The 19,962-nt window shown below is 43.4% G+C and overlaps 1 protein-coding gene across 4 annotated transcripts in view; it reads right to left on the bottom strand.

Annotated features, from left to right (window-relative positions):
• The window catches only part of fbxo41 (F-box protein 41), a 519,821-nt gene that overhangs the window by 376,913 nt on the left and 122,946 nt on the right, over positions 1-19,962 (bottom strand). For all 4 annotated transcript variants that reach the window (XM_059965939.1, XM_059965936.1, XM_059965938.1 and 1 more), the window contains exon 3: positions 10,379-10,589. In XM_059965939.1, the coding sequence (XP_059821922.1) occupies positions 10,379-10,589 (211 nt within the window). The remainder of the gene's footprint in view (positions 1-10,378; positions 10,590-19,962) is intronic.

Genomic DNA, 19,962 nt, shown 5'->3' with positions numbered 1-19,962 from the left:
CTTTTTTGAACAAGGGGACAACATTCGCCTCCCTCCATTCCTGTGGACAATGAGGACATAAAGATCCTAGCCAGAGGCCCAGCAATCTCTTCCCTCGCCTCGTGGAGCGGCCTGGGGAATATTCCGTCAGGCCCCGGGCACTTATCCGTCCTAATGAATTTTAACAACTCCAACACCTCCTCTCCCTTAATATCAACATGCTCCAGAACATCAACCTCACTCATATTGTCCTCACCGTCATCAAGTTCCCTCTCAGTGGTGAATACCGAAGAGAAGTATTCATTGAGGACCTCGCTCACTTCCACAGCCTCTAGGCACATCTTCCCACTTTTATCTCTAATCGGTCCTACCTTCACTCCTGTCATCCTTTTGTTCTTCACATAATTGAAGAATGCCTTGGGGTTTTCCTTCACCCTACTCGCCAAGGCCTTCTCATGCCCCCTTCTTGCTCTTCTCTGCCCCTTCTTAAGCTCCTTTCTTGCTACCCTATATTCCTCAATAGACCCATCTGATCCTTGCTTCCTAAACCTCATGTATGCTGCCTTCTTCCACCTGACTAGATTTTCCACTTCACTTGTCACCCATGGTTCCTTCACCCTACCGTTCTTTATCTTCCTCACTGGGACAAATTTATCCCCAACATCCTGCAAGAGATCCTTAAACATCAACCACATGTCCATAGTACATTTCCCTGTGAAAACATCAACCCAATTCACACCCACAAGTTCTAGCCTTATAGCCTCATAATTTGCCCTTCCCCAATTAAAAATTTTCCTGTCCTCTCTGATTCTATCCTTTTCCATAATGCTAAAGACATTGGAGCGGTGATCACTCTCCCCCAGATGCTCACCCACTGACAGATCTGTGACCTGACCCGGTTCGTTACCTATTACTAGATCTAGTATGGCATTCCCCCTAGTCGGCCTGTCAACATACTGTGACAGGAATCCATCCTGGACACACTTTAACAAACTCTGCCCCTGTTATTTTTGCACCTTTCCAAATTCTGCCTCCCAATCTGCTCCTTGGTATCTCTGCTGTTACTGGGGACCTATAGAATACCCCCGGTAGAGTAACTGCTCCCTTCCTGTTCCTGACTTTCACCCATACTGACTCAAAAGAGGATCCTGCTACATTACCCACACTTTCTGCAGCTGTAATAGTATCCCTGACCAGTAATGCCACCCCTCCTCCCCCCCATCCCTTTTAGAGCACTGAAATCCAGGAATATTGAGAATCCATTCCTGCCGTAGTGCCAGCCAAGTCTTTGTAATGGCCACTACATCATAATTCCATGTATGTATCCAAGCTTTTACACTGCAACTCAACCTGTTGACTGCAATTTTGCCCTGTCATCAGCCTCTCCTTGCTAGAAGGTTATTCCTTCAGCAGTTTGATTGGGGCACGTCTGTGCGAGCATATGGACGCCTGCAAGTGAAACCAGCAAGAAGAGTTTAAAAGATAGTTATTTCTTCAGCAGTTTGATCAGGGCACAACTGTGCAAGCGCATGAATGTCAGCCAGTGAGAACAGAGAGGAGTTTAAAAAGAGACAGCTTTATGGAGCGAGCATCAAGGTAGAGGGAGACAGAGTAGGAAGGCTTTGACTTGACGGGGCTTCAGCAATAATGGGTCCAGGCGAGGTAGGTTATCTGAGTAGATTACAGACAGGAGGTATGTGTGTGAGGCCGGTGTTCTGTGCTTTGTCTCAGATGTGGGAAGTCCTGGAGACTCCCAGCCTCTCAGAGGGCCACATCTGCACCAGGTGCATTGAGTTGCAGCTCTTTAGAGACCGCATTAGGAACTGGAGATGCAGCTCGATGACCTTCGTCTGGTCAGGGAGAGTTAGGAGGTGATAGAGAGGAGCTATGGGGGCCTGGGGAGACAGATAAGTGGGTAACAGTCAGGAGAGGGAAGGGACAGGAGTCAGAGAGCATATGTGGCCGAATTGAAGAAATTAGATCATAGAACCATAAGATATAGGAAGCAGAATTAGACCATTTGGCTGATTGAGTCTGCTCTGCCATTTCATCATGGTTAATCCAATTTTTCTCTCACTCCCAAACTCCTGCCTTCTCTGCATATCCCTTCATAAGAACATAAGAATTAGGAGCAGGCGTAGGCCATCTGGCCATCGAGCCTGCTCCACCATTCAACAAGATCATGGTTGATCTGGCCATAGACTCAGCTCCACCTACCTGCCTTTTCCCCATAACCCTTAATTCCCCTACTATGAAAAAATCTATCCAACCTTGATTTAAATATATATATTGATATACCCAGACCAATCACAAATCTATCAAGCTCTACCGTAAATATACATATAGACTTGGCCTCCATGGCTGCCTGTGGCAATGAACTGCAGATTCACCACACTCTCGCTAAAGGAATTCCTCCTCACCTCCATTCTCAAAGGACACCCCTCAATTCTGAGGCTGTGACCTCTGGTCTTAGACTCTTCCTCCACAGGAAAATTCCTCTCCATATCCACTGTATTAAGTCCTTTCACCATTTGATAGGTTTCAATTAGGTCAGCCCTCATTCTTCTAAATTCACATGCTCTTCATATGATAAGCCACTCAATCCTGAAATAATTTTCTCGAATCTCCTTTGCTTTTATATTATAGGAAATCCTACATAAGGATTCTAAAATCCCTTTGACCTCAGTTTTCTGTATTTTCTCTCCATTTTAAAATTAGTCATCTCGTTCATTTCTTCTACCAAAGTGCATGACAATATACTTCCCAATACTGTGTTCCTTCTGCAATTTCTTTGCCCATTCTCCTCCTGTAGCCTCTGTACTTCTTCAAAACTACTTGCCCCTCAAATTATCTTCATATCGTCTGCAAACTTTGCAATAAAACCAACAATTCCATCATCAAAATCATTGACATATAATGTAAAAAGAATCAGTCCTAACACAGACCCCTGTAGAACACCACTACTCACCGACAGCCAGCCAGAAAAGGCTCCCTTTATTCCCACTCTTTGCCTCCTACCAATCAGCCATTGCTTTATCCATGTTAGAATCTTTCCTGTATAGGTTTTCCCCGCTATCCAAAAGTGGAGCGTTCCTATGAAACCGTTTGAAAGCCGAAATATCATAAAACGAAGAAGCAATTACCATTAATTTATATGGGAAAAAATTTTGAGCGCACAAAAATAACCCACCAAATCAAACCAAATAACACATAAAACCTAAAATAACACAAACATATAGTAAAAGCAGGAATGATAGGAAAATTATACAGCCTATATAAAATAGAAATATTGTAAGTACAGTGTAGTTTCACGTGTCAAAATCGGGAAGACAGCGAGCCAAAATCAATGTGGAAAAAAAATATAGGCACGTACACGCAAGCACCTATACACGCCTACGCACATACATGCATGCGTGCACTACTGCCTGCACAAGGCTTCACAGTCATGGTAGTCTTTCTCAGGGTAAACACAAGTATAAAGCAGGTGTCTTTTTTGCGTAAAAGCGAAAATCCTCTTTGGTTAGTGAAAACAGGTACTAATGTAGGCCTTTCATAACAGCAAGCTATTGTAGAGCGGGCATTCAAAAAATGTGGGCCACCTGTAATACCATGGGCTCATAGCTTGTCAAGCAGCCTCATGTGTGGCAGCTTGTCAAAGGCCTCCTGAAAATCCAAGCACACGGCATCAACTGATTCTCCTCTGTCTATCCTGCTTGTTATTTCTTCAAAGGACTTCAACGTATTTGTCAGGCAAACTTTTCCCTTGAGGAAACCATGCTGACTACAGTCCATTTTATCATGTGCCTCTGAGTACCCTGACACCTCATCCTTAATAATCAACTCCAATATTTTCCCAACTGTTGAGGTCAGACTAACTGGCCTATAGTTTCCTTTCTTCAGTTTCTCTCCCTTCTTGACGAGTGGAGTAGCATTTGCAATTTTCAAGTCTCACGGAACTATTCCAGGATCCAGTGATCCTTGAAAGATCATTACTGATACCTCCATGATCTCTTCAGCCACCTCTTTCAGAACTCCGGGGTGTACACCATCTGGTCTAGGTGACTTATCTACCTTCAGACCTTACAGTACCCCAAGAACCTTCTCTCTAGTAATGGCAACTTCACACAATTCATGCCCCTGACACCTGGAACTTTCACCATACTGCTAGTGTCTTCCACAGTGAAGACTGATGCAAATTACTTATTCAGTTCATCTGCTCTTTCATTGTACCCCATTACAATCTCTCCAACACCATTTTAAGAGCTTCCCAATCCTCTAACTTCCCACTAATTTTTGCTCTATTATTTGGCTTTTATGTTGGCTTTCACCTCTCTGGTTAACCATGGTTGTGACACCTTTCCTTTAGAATATTTCTTCCTCTTTAGGATGTATATATCCTGTGCCTTCCAAGTTGCTTCCAGAAATTCCAGCCATTGCTGCTCTGCTGTGTCCCTGCCAGTGTTCTTTACCAATCAATTCTGGCCAACTCCTCTCTCATGACTCTGTCATTCTCTTTATTCCACTGTAACACTGACACATCTGACTTTAGCTTCTCCTTCTCAAATTTTAGGGTGAATCAATCATATTATGACACTTACCCCAAAGGGTAATTTTACCTTAAGCTCTATAATCAATTTTAGTTCATTACACAACACCCAACAGCTGATCCTCTATTGGGCTCAACCAGCCATCTTAACCAGACGCTCAAAAAGCTAGCTCATAGCACTCTAGAAATTCCCTCTCCTGGAATCCAGCACCAACCTGATTTCCAAATCTACCTGCATAATGAAGTCCCCCATGACTGTTGTAACATTGCCCTTTTGACATGCATTTTCTACCTCCATTCAAATGCGTAGGCCACATCCTTACTACTGTTTGGGGAACTGTTTACAACTCCCATCCATTAAAAACTCCCATATTTAACCCTTGCAGTTCCTTAGCTCTATCCACGATGATTCAATACCTTCCAACCTTCTGTCACTCTTTCTAATTAATTGATTTCATTTTTTCACCAACAGAGCAACAGCATCCACCCCACCCCCATCTTCCTGCCTATCCTTTCAATACAATGTCTATCTTTGGACATTAAGCTCATAGCAATAATCGTTCAACCATGCTTCAATGATGCCTGCAACATCATACTTGCCAGTCTGCAACTGTACTGCAAGTTTATCTACCTTATTCTGTAAACTATGCACATTCAGACACAACACCTTCAGTCCTGTATTCACCCTTTTTGATTTTGTCTGCATTTTACATTGCAACTTATCCTGTTAACTGCAATTTTGCCCTATCAAAAGCTTCTTCTCACTACACATTGCCTCTGTTTGTAAAGCAGCTACCTCATTTTCAGCATTATTATCCACCTTTCCTACAATACTTCTTGCATTGAAATATAGGTAGCTCAGGACACTAGTTCCACCATGCTCTACCTTTTGATTCCTAACTTTGTCTGAGGCCTTACCAACATTTGTCTCCGTAACCTCTTAATTAACTGTTCTGGAACTCTGGTTGCCACCCCCTGCAACACTAGTTTAAACCCCACCATGCAGCATTATTAAACCTTCCCACTAAAATATTAGTCCCCCTCCAGCTCAGGTGCAAATCGTCCCCTTCTATACAGGTCCCAACTTACTGCAAGAGAGCCCAATGATCCAAAAATCTTATGACCTTCCTCCTACAATAACTCCTTAGCTATGTATTGCATTGTATAATCTTCCTAGTTTGAGCCTCACTAGCACATGGCACTGATAGCAATCCTGAGATCACAACTCTGGAGGTCCTGCCCTTTAACTTTGCACATAACTCCATGAAATCCCTATGCAGAATGTCATCACTCAACCTACACGACATTGGAGCCTACATGTTCACCCTCCCACTTAAGAATGCTGATGACTCGATTCAAGATATCCTGGACCTTGGCAGGTAGAAGGCAACACACCTTCTACATTCTAAGGAATACAGTCCTAACCTATTCAATATTTCCTTGCAACTCAGGTCCTCCAGAGCTGGCAACATCTTTATAAATTTTCTGTGCGCTGTCCAAATGTTATTTACATCCTTCCTGCAAGTAGTTGACCAAAATTGCACACAATACTCCAGATGAGGCCTCACCAACATCTGAAACAACTTCAGCATGATATCCTATCTCCTGTATCCTGGTCTCAGCACAATGATTTATGAAGGACATTGTGCCAAAAGCTTTCTAGATGACCCTATCAACAAATTATCGTACATTGTGTAAGACTTACTCACTCTCCACTGCACCCCCAAACCTGGTGTCATCCACTTTATTATTCAGATCATTTATATAGATGACAAACAACAGACCCAGCACTGACCCCTGCGGCACATCACAAGTCACAGGTCTCCAGTCAGAGAGGCAACCATCTACTACCAGTCTCTGGGTTCTCTCACGAAGAAATTCTCCAATTTACTACCACATCTTGAATGCCAAGTGACTGAACCTTCTTGACCAACTATCCATGAGGGACCTTGTCAAATGCCTTCCTAATAGTCCATGTCAACAACATCCACTGGCATGCCATCATCCACCTTCCCAGCAACTTCCTCGAAAAACTCAGTCAATTTGTTTACACATGATCTACCACACACAAAGCCAAGTGGACTATCCTAGGCTCTATCCCAGGCATGGGCAAACTGCGGCCCGTTAAGCTTTTTAATCCGGCCCGCAGAACTTGATGAAATTATATTAATAAACCTTGTTAACGTTCTTTCCCCGCAATTCTGGCGTTTTCCCAATAGATGACGCACTCTATATACATTTGTGGCGACCCATTTCCTGGCACATCCGAACCGGCTCACAATTAGCCAGTGTTCTGGCTAAGGGAGATACCCTGCGGGGATTTGCGAGCACAGAGCTTTGGAGCCTCTGCGCCATGAGGGGCAGGTTGAGGGAGGCTTAAAAGTGAGGCTGAGGATTTTTCGAATAAAGTTTTTTTCTTCGACTGCAGTTACCGACTCCGTGTTGTAATTTTAGCGCTGCATGTAGCACACCGCTACACATTGACCTTTGTTGAGGTGCAACGTATTACTCCACATTTGCGCTTTACTCTTTGTTCGGCTTGACCTATTTGTGTGAACTGGTGTTCAGCGTCATGAACATCAACAAAGCCAGCCACAGATCCAAGTTAACTGACCAACACCTCAGATCCATCCTGAGAATCGCCACAACAATACTAAATCCGGACTTTGATGCGCTGGCTAAAAAGGGAGACCAACAACACTGTTCCCACTGAAATTAAAAATAAGTTTCTTCGTTGTGTTATGTAAAAAATGCATTTGAAAATATTTTTTTTAATAAACCTTACATGTTACATGTCATTTCTGTTAAGTGATGGACATGAGTAGTGCGCAGGTGCACATACGTTCTCAAAATAAAAAATGCGCTCCAGATCAAATAACGCGCTCCGCATACTGGCGCGCTGTCACTGTTCTGTCTTTGTGCTGGTCGTTGTTGAGTTTTGGCACAGGGGACAATTGAATAAGAAGGAGCAGGACTAGTAGACCTGCATCTCCTACCGTTTTTGAAATAAAGACAGTCAGGAGGAGAGTGATGATGATAATATCTTGAAGGATAACAGAATTTTCAGTGCTTTAAAATAATAACTGTTACTATTAAAAAAAGCTGTATTTTATTCATTTAATTTTCAGTGTTTTAAAAGTTATTTCAATAAATAGCTAAATACCATGGGACTTCAAAGACAGATATTTTGTTGTAATGCATTTGTTCATTTTCAATTGAAATTAAAGCACATGTTTTCTACATATCCCATGATATTTTATTTTCTCTTATGAGGTGTATTATCAAAACACTCCGTCCATCTGCTCCTGGTCCGGCCCCCCTGTCAAATTTTAGAACCCTTTGTGGCCCACAAGTCAAAAAGTTTGCCCACCCCTGGTCTATCCTAAGGTGCACCACTGAATGCCACAGGAGATCCTTTCTCCCTGCGTCTCTAACATTCTAAAATTCCTCCTCCTTGAGTATGTAAGTATATGGTTTCATTGCACATCTGTATTTTGCACTATTACTTTTAACACATATTTTGTATTTCTTTTGTACCTTAATGCTAAAATTTTGTATTTTAGAGTAGATATTTCTGATTGAGTAACCTTGCAACAATAATTTACTTCGGGATAAATAAAACTTTTTCTTACCTTAATCTATGTCTATCCAAACATTTAAATATCTGGTCATCAAAGAATACCTTCCATTAACATTCCTACAACTAATGTCAGACTCCCTGGCCTATAACAGCAGAACATCATTGGCCATCCTCCAATCCTATGGTACCTCTCTGGTCACTAAAGAAGATCTGCTCGAGCCCTGGCAATTTCTGCATTTGCCATCCATAGAGTCCAAGGAAACACCTTGTCAGGCCCTTGGGATTTATCCACCCTTATTTGCCTCAAGGTAGCAACATCTCCTCCTCCGTAATCTGTACAGGATTCATGAAGTTGATGTCGCTTTGCCTTGCTTCTATAGCTTCTGGATCGGGAAGCATGCCTTATGACAATAGGTTGAGTGAACTCGGCCTTTTCTCCTTGCAGCGACGGAGGATCAGAGGTAACCTGATAGAGGTGTACAAGATAATGAGAGGTATTGATCATATGGATAGTCAGAGGCTTTTTCCCAGGGTTGAAATGGCTAGCATGAGAGGGCATAGTTTTAAGGTGCTTGGAAGTAGGTACAGAGGAGATGTCAGGGATAAGTTTTTATAACAGAGAGTGGTGAGTGCGTGGAATGGACTGCTGGCGGCAACAGTGGAAGCAGAAATGATAGGGCCTTTTAACAGACTCCTGGATGGATACATGGAGCTTAGAAAAATAGAGGGCTATGAGTAAGAATAGGTAGTTCTAAGTTAAGGACATGTTTGGCACAGCTTTGTGGGCCGAAGGACCTGTATTGTGCTGTTGGTTTTCTATGTTTCTTTGTTTCTATGTTTTATAGACTCTGAATCCTTCTCCAGAGTAAACACAAATGCAAAAAAATTATTTCAGATCATTCTCAAGTGTTTTGGCTCCACATATAGATTACAATGCTGATCTTACGGAGGACCAATTTTGTCCCATGTGATCTTTTTGCTCTTAACATATCTGTAGAATCTCTAAGGATTCTCCTTCGACTTTTCAGCTAGAGCAACTTCATTCCCTCTTTTAGCTCTCCTGATTTATTTCTGAAGTGTTCTCTTGCATTTCTTATATTCCACAAGCAGCACATTTGTTCCTGCCTATCTAGACCTGCTGTGCACTTCCTTTTTTCTCTTAACCAGGGCCTCAATATCTCTGGAAAACAAAGGTTCCCTACACTTGTTTTCTTTATCTTCTATTCTGACTGGCACATACAAGCTTTGTACTCTCAGAATTTTGTTTTTGAAGCACTTCCACTTGCCAAGTGCACCTTTGCCAGAAAGCAGTCTGCCCCAATACACACTTGCCAGATCATTTCTAATACCATCAAAATTGGCCTTTCTCCAATTCAGAATTTTAATCCACAGATCAAACCTATCTTTTTGCATATTTACTTTGAAACTGATGCCATTGTGGTCACTGAAAGCAGTGTTCCCCTGCAATAACCTTTAACCATAAGACATAAGAGTACAATTTAGCCATTCGGCCCATTGAATCTGCTCTGCCATTTAATCATGGTTGATCCTTTTTTTCCTCTCCTCAGCCCCACTTCCCAGCCTTCTCCCCGAAACCTTTGATGCTGTGTCCAAACTAGAACCTATCAAGCTCTGCCTTAAATACACCCATGACCTGGCCTCCACAGCTGCCTACAGTAATAAATGCCACGTTCAACACCCTCCAGGAATCCTGGATCCCACTCAACCCCAAACACCTGCCTCTCGCCATATTCTAAGATGCCCTGACCAAACGGGAAACAACCAACTTCTGCCTTGAATATATGCACGGACATTGCTGTTTGTTTCGATGTACATGTGATAAATGAATTCATCTGAATCTGAAAATAGAATTGTGTTTAAGAGCTGCAAGGTAAAATTACAACTCTACAAAACCTGGTTAGACACTTGGAGTATTGTTTTCAGTTCTGTTTACCTTATTATAGGAAGGATTTGGAAGCTTTACAAAGGATAGAGAGGAGATTTAGCAGGATGCTACCTGGATCAGAGAGCATGTCTTATGAGGATTGATTGAGTGAGTTAGTGCTTTTCTCTTTGGAGTGAAGGCGGATTTGGAGTGACTTAATGGAGACGTATAAGAAGATAACGGGCATAGATTGAGTATTTTATTTTCACTGTTCGACTTGTATAACGGAGAACCACTTTAGGTCCTAAGTTGAGAAAATCTTTTGCACGTTCGGATAGCTATATTCCTTATTTGATTTTACATTGCTTGCTACACAAAATCCAAATACCTGTTGTTTTCTAATTCCTTTTGCACCTGGATTACTACATCTTCCTAGGCTGCCATTTGGTGTCGTACCACAACTACTGATGACCATTAGCTGCTTTTCGGCTCTGTCTGCTCTGTCCAAAAGCTCCTCAATGAACTGTTGCAGACGGACTTTTGCATTTGCTTCTCGTGCTGCTGTCTCTTGTAAGAATTGATCGATTTGTAACACCTCTCTGCAAAAATCAAGAGAAAATATATTAGTGACAAAAAGCAGAATCAGATTAATTACCTCTGACATATGTCACGAAATTATTTGTTTTGTAACAGCAATACAGTGCAATACCTAAAAAAATACTAAAGCTATTAGAAGAAATAGCAGAGTTCGTGTGATTATGGTCAGTTCCTAAATCTGATGGCAGAGGGGAAGCAGCTCGCTCTGTCTCTCTTCAAATTCCTGTACTTCCTTCTGATGGCAGCAATGAGAAGAGGGCAATGACCCAGATGGTGAAAGATGGAAATGGTAAAAAACAGAGAACTCAGCTGATTTGCCATTTTCAAACTGAGTTATACAATTTTTGAGGGTGTAACAAAACACATTGATGAAGGTAGAGCAATGAATGCAGTATATATGGATTTCAATGAGGCATTTGATAAGGATCCCCATGCAAGGCTCATTCAGAAAGTAATGAAGCATGGTATCCAAAGAGACCTTGTTTTGTGGATCCAGAATTGGTTTGCCCACAGAAAGCAAAGGGTGGTTGTAGATGGTTTATATTCTGCATGGAAGACGGTGACCACTGGTGTTCTGCAGGGATCTATTCTGGGACCCCTTCTCTTTGTGATTTTTATAAATGACCTGGATAAAGAAGTAGAAGGGTGTGTTAATAAGTTTGCTGATGACACAAAAGTTGGGGGTGTTGTGGATAGTCTAGTGGGTTGTCAGAGGTTACAGCGCGATATCAATAGGATGCAAAACTGAGCTGAGGCTGAGAAGTGACAAATGGAGTTCAACCCAGATAAGTGTGAAGTGGTTCATTTTGGTAGACTCAATTTGAAGACAGAATATAGTATTAATGGTAAGACTCTTAGCAGTGTGGAGGATCAGGGAGATGTCCCTGAGTCAAAGTCCATAGGCCACACAAAACTGCTGTGCAGGTTGACAGTGTTATTAAGAAGGTGTATGGTGTGTTGGCATTCATCAACCGTGGGATTGAGTTCAAGAGCCATGAGATAATGTTACAGCTATACAAGACCTTGGTTAGACCCCACTTGGAGTACTGTGTTCAGTTGTGGTCACCCCACTACAAGAAGGATATGGATACTGTAGAGAGAGTGCAGAGGAGATTTACAAGGATGTTACCTGGACTGGAGAGCATGCCGAATGAGAATAGGTTGAGAATTGGCCTCTTCTGCTCGAAGCGATGGAGGATGAGAGATGACCTGATAGAGGTGTAGAAGATGATGAGAGGCATCGATCGTGTGGATAGTCAGAAGCTTTTTCCCAGGGCTGAAATGGCTGATACAAGGGGTCATAGTTTTAAGGTGCTTGAAAGAAGGTACAAGGGGGATATCAGGGGTAAGTTTGTCACACAGAGTAGTGGGTGCATGGATTGCACTGCCAGCCATGGTGGTAGAGGCAGAGCCAATAAGGTATTTTAAGAGACCCTTAGGCAGGTACATAGAGCTCAGAAAAATAGTGGGCAATACGGTAGGCAAATTCTAGACAGTTTCTAGAGCAGGTTACATGGTCAGCACAAGATTGGGGCTGAAGGGCCTGTAATGTGCTGTAGATTTCTATGTACTACGTTCTAATTAGTTTTATATTTTATACTCCTAACTTAATTCCTGCTCTTGGTGATATGTATCAATGACTTCATTGAAGAAGTGGAAGGATGGGTTAGTAAGTATGCAGATAATGTTAAGGTTGTTGTAGTTTACAACAGGATATTGACAGGATGCAGAGTTGAGCAGAGAAGTAGCAGATGGGGTTCTGCCTGGAAAAGTGTGAATGGTGAGATTAATCTTAAAACAGGTTAAGAGGTCAGCACAACATCATGGGCTGAATGGCCTATACTATGCTGTAATGTTCTATGTTCTCGAAAACTTGTAATTTTTACAATCAGTGAAAGGTTAATTGACAAGTGGTCATTTTATAATAAAATCATAAAAACTGGAAAAACTCAGCAGACAGGCAGCATCTGTAGATTGTTAAACATACAATAGTTAACATTTCAGATCTGAAATAGTCTACTAGAGTGTTTTATACTGATAGCTTATAAAATGATGACAGGGCTCAGCAGGGTCACATGAAAATCCAGTTTCAGCAAGCTTCTTTTTCAAGTTTGGGATTCCCCCCCCGTATTAAACATGATTATATTTGAGCCAAAGGGCTTGATCCTCTGCTCTTAAGAATCATAGAAGCATACAGCATGGAAACAGACCCTTCAGCATAGCATACCCGTATTTGCCCACAGACCTCTAAATCTCCTCTCCAAGTTCTTCTCTATGTAAAGCCCTGGTAAAGGTTTCATTGCTAATGTTGTAGGGTAGTTCATGTAATAGTCTTTCTGTAGAAGCAGTGTTTGGGTTATTGTTAGAGATAACAGGGCTGAGGAATGTGAGCCATCCAATCAGGAGAGAAGGCTGGAGGAGCAGAGTTTTTTTTGTGTGAGCCAGGGTCTATGTTCAGCAGGAGATGAAGATAAAAGACGCTGGAGAGAACTGGTCATAGGATTTGATTCGGTGGGGACCGTGATTCGATGGAGCAAGGTGCAGGGGTCTACTGAGGAGTAGTGAATACGACTTTTGCAAGAGTTGAGCTCCAACCTGTGCATATTTGACTGTTTAATTATTTTGGGCCTTTTTTGTTTGTTTTCTTTTTGTTACTAACCCTTTAGTTAAATTAATATTCTTAAATATAATACTTTTAATTTTATGCTGTATTATTTCCTGGCAGCAAGTTATAACAAGGCCACAAATTACACAGCATTCATACATACTGGGGCTTGGGTGGGAGAGACATCCCATTCTTACAATTTCACGGGACTGGAGTGTGTATTCCTAGATATATGCTGCCCTTGAACAGTGGGACTTTCAGTGCCAAATTGGGGGACTGCCAGTGAGGGCTAACAAATCATTTCCTGGGATGCCCAAGAAGAAAGGGGTTTCAATGTGGGGTTATCATCCCAGATTGATTTCGTTGGATGCTGTGTAATTGCCCTGAGCATTTATCAAGTGGTTTGTGTGTTTAAGCCTATATTAAACTATTGTCCAGTAAAGTGATTAATGTAAGTGGTTATGGACGCATCAGGGGTAGTGTGGTGGTGTGAATCAACAGGATTACCTGTAATTCCATTTGTGTATTGAGTGGAGTGGATATTCGTGGTCTAGATGAATTGTTTGTGAGAACTTTAAGTACTATCAAAGCATTAGGAACAGTTATAATCTTGGAGCAAAGGTTTGACAAAATGGCAGGCAAAGACTGTTTTAGTTGAGACTAGAGTTAACGTAATGACAGTGGATTTGCCTGGTACTACTGGGGACCTGGAAGAGGGGGAACCATAGTTGAGTGTAGGCAAGGGTGCCAAATTAGACCATAAGACAAAGGAGCAGAAGTCAGCCATTCGGCCCATTGAGTCTGCTCTGCCATTTCATCATGAGTTGATCCAATCTCCCCTTTAGTCCCATTCCCCTGCCTTCTCACCATAACCTTTGATGCCCTGACTACTCAGATACCTATCAATCTCTGCCTTAAATAGACCCAATGACTTGGCCTCCACTGCCACCCGTGGCAACAGATTCCATAGATTCTCCACTGGCTAAAAAAATTTTTTTGCATCTCTGTTCTGAATGGGCACCCTGCAATCCTCAAGTCATGTCCTCTCATACTAGAGCCCCCCCCCCCACCATGGGAAACAACTTTGTCACATCCACTCTCTCCATGCCTTTCAACATTCGAAATGCTTCTATGAGGTCCCCCCCATTCTTCTAAACTCCAAGGAGTACAGTCCAAGAGTGGTCAAATGTTCCTCATATGTTAACCCTCTCATTCCTGGAATCATTCTAGTGAATCTTCTCTGAACCCTCTCCAATGTCAAAATTAGAATCTGAGTTTCCCATAGCTGGGGGTGGAGACTTTAAAGAAGATTGCTCTAATTTCTGCAGAGCGAGGGTAAGGAGTGGTCTGATCTGGAAAGTCTAATGAGTCTTCCAGCAAGGGGTGAAAATTCTGAGTTGGCATCGCCCCTTACATCCCTGGCGAGTAGATGGCCTAGTACACTGGCAGAGAGTCCCAGTTATTGTGGACTGAGAGTTTTCCTGGGAATGAAACACACCCCCAAGGGGGAGGAGGAATGAGACTTGGGCAGAGCAGACCTGCTTAAAGACCCAGAATTCACTGGCTACTTTCATGGGCTACATGCAAGAGCTAGAAAACATTTTTGGCATGACGGAAACCCAATGGAGCTTATAACGAGTTTTGGAGGTAAATGTTGGAGTAGCTGAGATCCTTGATACATTAGATTTGCCCGGGCCCTGTCGAGAAGGGCAAAGGTTTAATTCTTGTGGGAACAAATACTCCTGTTGTTAAGAGGCTAATGGGAGTCTGAAAGGAGAAAGTTGGAGAGAGCTTTCTGAAAATATTGTCCATTTACCCTGTATTCAGAGCTGCTTTTGGGAAGGTGTGTGGCTGTATTAGACTGGATGATGAGCATAAACGAGGGACTGTGTGGTATACTCAGCCCAAGCCAATCAAGTTACAGCCTGGGGAAGTAGCTATTGTGATGGGAAACACCAAATTTCCTGGAATGCCCGAGGCCCTCTTGGTAGATGAGCAGTGGCTATTATCAGATACCCATGAGTGAGGCTGACAAGGAGAAGATGGGATTTATATGCCTACTTGGATTCTTCCTGTTTGAAAGGAAGCTCCAGTGCATATCAGGAGCCCTGGCTACTTTTCAGTGTGCCATGGAGAAAACAATGTGAAATATGAACTTGCTTGAGCTGCTGGTGTACCTGGATGATCTTATAGTGTTCAGGTCCACCTTGGAGGAATATGAAGCGAGGCTAGTGAAGGTGTTAGGCTGTATGAAAATTGAAGGATTAAAACTTTCCCTGGACAAGTATCAGTTCTGCTAGACGCCTGTCAACTATGCTGAGAACATAGTCTTAGGGATGGAGTAGCTACTGATTCAGCAAAGTTAGAGGCGGTGACAACATGGCCAAGACCACAAAATGTGAGCGCACTACGCTTGTTCCTTGGATTCTGTGGATCCAATTGAAGGTTTGTGAAGGAGTGCTCTAAAGTGAGTCATCCTTTGAATCAGTTTCTGTGCGGTTACTCTCTCTTGGGGAAGAAAGGGAGGAGGACAAATTGAGAAGATAGAGAAAATTGAGAAGAGACTTTAGAGCCTTTCGGAGCAAGATGGGGTGCAAAATGCAAAGAAGCCTTTCAGTTGCAGAAGGAGCTGCTGAGGAAAGCACCTATGTTAGCTTTTGCAGACTACCCGATTACCATTATGTACTGCATACAGATACTAGCAGAGAAGACTCAGGGGATGTTTTGTATCAGGATCAGGGCACAGGGTTGAGATGTGTCAAGCCTGTCAGCTGGAGTCTGTCACCCTCTGAGCGAAACTACCCCACACACCTATTGGAGTTCCTGGCATTGAAATAAACTGTGGTGGATAAGCTAAGTGACTATTTACATGGTGCCAAATTTGAGGTCAAGACAGGCAACAACCCATTAACTTATATCCTGACCTCGGCGAAATTGGATGCCATAGGCCATCAGTGGTTTTTGGCATTATCTGCCTATGATTTCAGCCTGAAGTACTGGCAGGGGAGTTGGGCAGACCAGGGACAGGGAGTGGGAGAGTGTTCTTAACCTTGGAGTTAAAGCCATGTGTCAGTTATCCATCACGGGGAAATCAGAGGCAAGGCAAGGGCACAGTCGAACGATATATCATTTGGAAGTTTCTGGTTGTGCCATTCCACAAGCTTACTGCAACTTGACCACTCTGAAGACAAAGCAGTTGCCTGAGTTGAGTCAAAGGTAAGTGGACGCTGCTCAATGAGATGACCCTTGTATAGATACCGTTTGGTCAGCAGTTGTAAAAAGTGATATGGCCCAAGCCAACAAGATGAAAGCCAATTGAGGCATGATTGCACAGGCGTGTGGACGTCAGTGAGTTAGACTGGCGGGAAGAATTTAAAAAGAAGACAAATTTAGAGAGTGGGCAACTGAGCAGAGGGAGCCAAAGTAGGAGGGTTTTGGCTCAATGGAGCTTTGGTGATAAAGGATCGAGGCAAGGTAAGTTACTTGTGATGAATAGAAACAGGACATATGTGTGTGAGGCCGGTGTACTGTACTGGGTGTCAGATGTGGGATATATGGGAGACTCCCAGCCTCATGGACAGCTACATCTGCACCACCTACATCAAGCTGCAGCTCCTTATGGATCGGGTTAGAGAAATGGAGATGCAGTTCGATGACCTTCGTCTGGACAGGGAAAGTGAAGAGGTGATAGAGAGGAGCTATAGGCAAATACACACCGGGGCCTTGGGAAACAGATAAGTGGGTAACAGACAGGAGAGGAAAGGGCAGGAGTCAGATACTAGAGAGTACCCCTGTGGCTGTCCCCCTTAACAATAAGAACTCCTGTTTGAGCACTGTTGGGGAAGCGGGAAGCAACAGTGGCCATACCTCTGGCACAGAGACTGGCCCTGTGGCTCAGAAAGGTAGGGAAAGGAAGAGAATGGCAGCAGCGATAGGGGACACTATGGTTAGGGAGTCAGACAGGCGATTCTGTGGACACAGGAAAGAAACATGGATGGTAGTTTGCCTCCCAGCTACCAGGGTCCAGGATGTTTCTGATTGCGCCCACGATATCCTGAAGTAGGAAGGTGAACAGCCAGAGGTTGTAGTACATATAGGTACCAACAACATAGGAAAGAAAAGGGAGGTGGTCCTGAAAACAGACTACAGGGAGTTAGGAAGGAAGTTGAGAAGCAGGACCTCAAAGGTAGTAATCTTGGGATTACTGCCTGTGCCACACGACAGTGAGTATAGGAATAGAATGAGGTGGAGGATAAATACTTGGCTGAGGGATTGGAGCAGGGGGAAGGGATTCAGATATCTGTATCATTGGGACCTCTTTTAGGGCATGCATGACCTGTACAAAAAGGACGGGCTGCACTTGAACCACAGGGTGACCAATATTCTGGCAGGGAGGCTTGCGAAGGCTATTGGGGAGAGTTTAAACTAGAATTGCTGGGGGGTGGGAAACAAACTGAAGAGACGGAGGAAGAGACGGTTGGCTCGCAAATAGAGAAAGATTGGAGACAGTGCAAGACGGAAGATAGGCAGGTAGTAAGAGAAGGGACGCGCTCAGACAGATGTTTTGAGATGTGTCCATTTTAATGCAAGGAGTATCAAGAACAAAGCAGATAAGCTTATGTAACTCCCTGGGTCGCCTCAGGCTCGCTCAGCTCGTTCTCGTCTAGGGGGAGCAGCCTTCAGCCCCGCCAAACTGGGTAATCAGCTGGTGTGGATGCTGTGTTATGTCCCTGCCTCACCCAAAAACAGATAGCACACCATATGCGATTAAATGAGTACAATTTATAAAGGTTACTATAACTAAGTGATTAATAACAATACAGTATATATGAAGAGAAAATTAAAGGTGCCAAACTTATCAAAGTCCAAACCACTTCGTGCACAGCCGTTGGAGCTCAATTTCTGAAGTCTTCTGGCCACCATTCGATCCCCTCCGAACTCCTCGACTCGCAGCTCGGGACCCTCCGAACTCCTCGGACTCTCCAAACAGCTCAGGACCCTCCGAGTGGTCAACCAAGCACATCTAGTTTCATCCCCCCCCCTCGAAGAATCTCCCGGCCTCGGACCCCCCTTTGGGGTCCGATCCTCGCCCAGCTTAGAGCATTGCGTCCTCTCTCTCGACCCCCTCGCGCCGATCTGCCCAAAAGCCCGTCAACAAAAGCTTACAGACTCAGAAGAAAGAACATTAATCCCCATTTGGTTTACAAAGGAATACCATTCTCGTTATCAGTAAATTAGCATTCCTGCTAGTTAACAAAAAAGAAGAAACCCCCTTTTACACTATTTTAATGCAAGGAGTATCAAGAACAAAGCAGATAAGCTTAGAGTGTGGATCAGTGCTTGGATCTATGATGTTGTGGCCATTGCAGAGACTTAGATGGCTCAGGAGCAAGAATGGCTACTTAGAGTGCCAGGCTTTAGATGTTTCAGAAAGGACAGAGAGGGAGGGTAAAGTGGTGGGGGTGTGGCACTGCTGATCAGAGAGAGTGTCACAGCTGCACAAAAGGAAAAACTCATGGATGGATTGTCTACTGAGTCTCTGTGGGTGGAAGTTAAGAACAGGAAGGGGCAAATAACTCTATTGGATGTTTTTATAGACCACCCAGTAGTAACATGGACATCGAGGAGCAGATAGGGAGACAGATTCTGGAAAGGAGTAATAATAACAGGGTTATTGTGGTGGGAGATTTTGATTTCCCAAATATTAATTGGCATCTCCCCAGAGCAAGAGGTTTAGATAACCATATAACAATTACAGTACGGAAACAGGCCATCTCGGCCCTTTTAGTCCATGCCGAAGGCTTACTCTCACCTAGTCCCACCGACCTGCACTCAGCCCATCACCCTCCATTCCTTTCCTGTCCATATACCTATCCAATTTTACTTTAAATGACAATATCGAACCTGCCTCTACCACTTCTACTGGAAGTTCATTCCACACAGCTACCATTCTCTGAGTAAAGAAATTCCCCCTCATGTTACCCCTAAACTTTTGCCCCCTAGCTCTCAGCTCATGTCCTCTTGTTTGAATCTCCCCTACTCTCAATGGAAAAAGCCTATCCATGTCAACTCTATCTATCCCACTTATAATTTTAAATACCTCTATCAAATAGCCCCTCAACCTTCTACGCTACAAAGAATGAAGATCTAACTTGTTCAACCTATCTCTGTAAGTTAACTGCTGAAACACAAGTAACGTTCTAGTAAATCTTATAGACAAAAGACAATAGGTGCAGAAGTAGACAATTTGGCCCTTCGAGGCTGCTCCGCCATTCTGAGATCATGGCTGATCATCCACTATCAATACCCGGTTCCTGCCTAGTCCCCATATCCCTTGATTCCCTTATCCATAAGATACCTATCTAGCTCCTTCTTGAAAGCAACCAGAGAACTGGCCTCCACTGACTTCCGAGGCAGTGCATTCCACACCTCCACAACTCTCTGGGAGAAGAAGTTTTTCCTTAACTCTGTCCTAAATGACCTACCCCTTATTCTCAAACCATGCCCTCTGGTACTGGACTCTCCCAGCATCTGGAACATATTTCCTGCCTCTATCTTGTCCAATCCCTTAATAATCTTATATGTTCCAATCAGATCCCCTCTCAATCTCCTTAATTCCAGCGTGTACAAGCCCAGTCTCTCTAACCTCTCTGTGTAAGACAGTCCGGACATCCCAGGAATTAACCTTGTGAATCTACGCTGCACTTCCTCTACAGCCAGGATGTCCTTCCTTAACCCTGGACCCCAAAACTGTACACAATACTCCAGGT

Source organism: Hypanus sabinus, chromosome 3, assembly GCF_030144855.1.
Source record: "Hypanus sabinus isolate sHypSab1 chromosome 3, sHypSab1.hap1, whole genome shotgun sequence".
NCBI lineage: Eukaryota > Metazoa > Chordata > Chondrichthyes > Myliobatiformes > Dasyatidae > Hypanus > Hypanus sabinus.
This window is presented reverse-complemented; position numbering and strand designations above follow the sequence as displayed.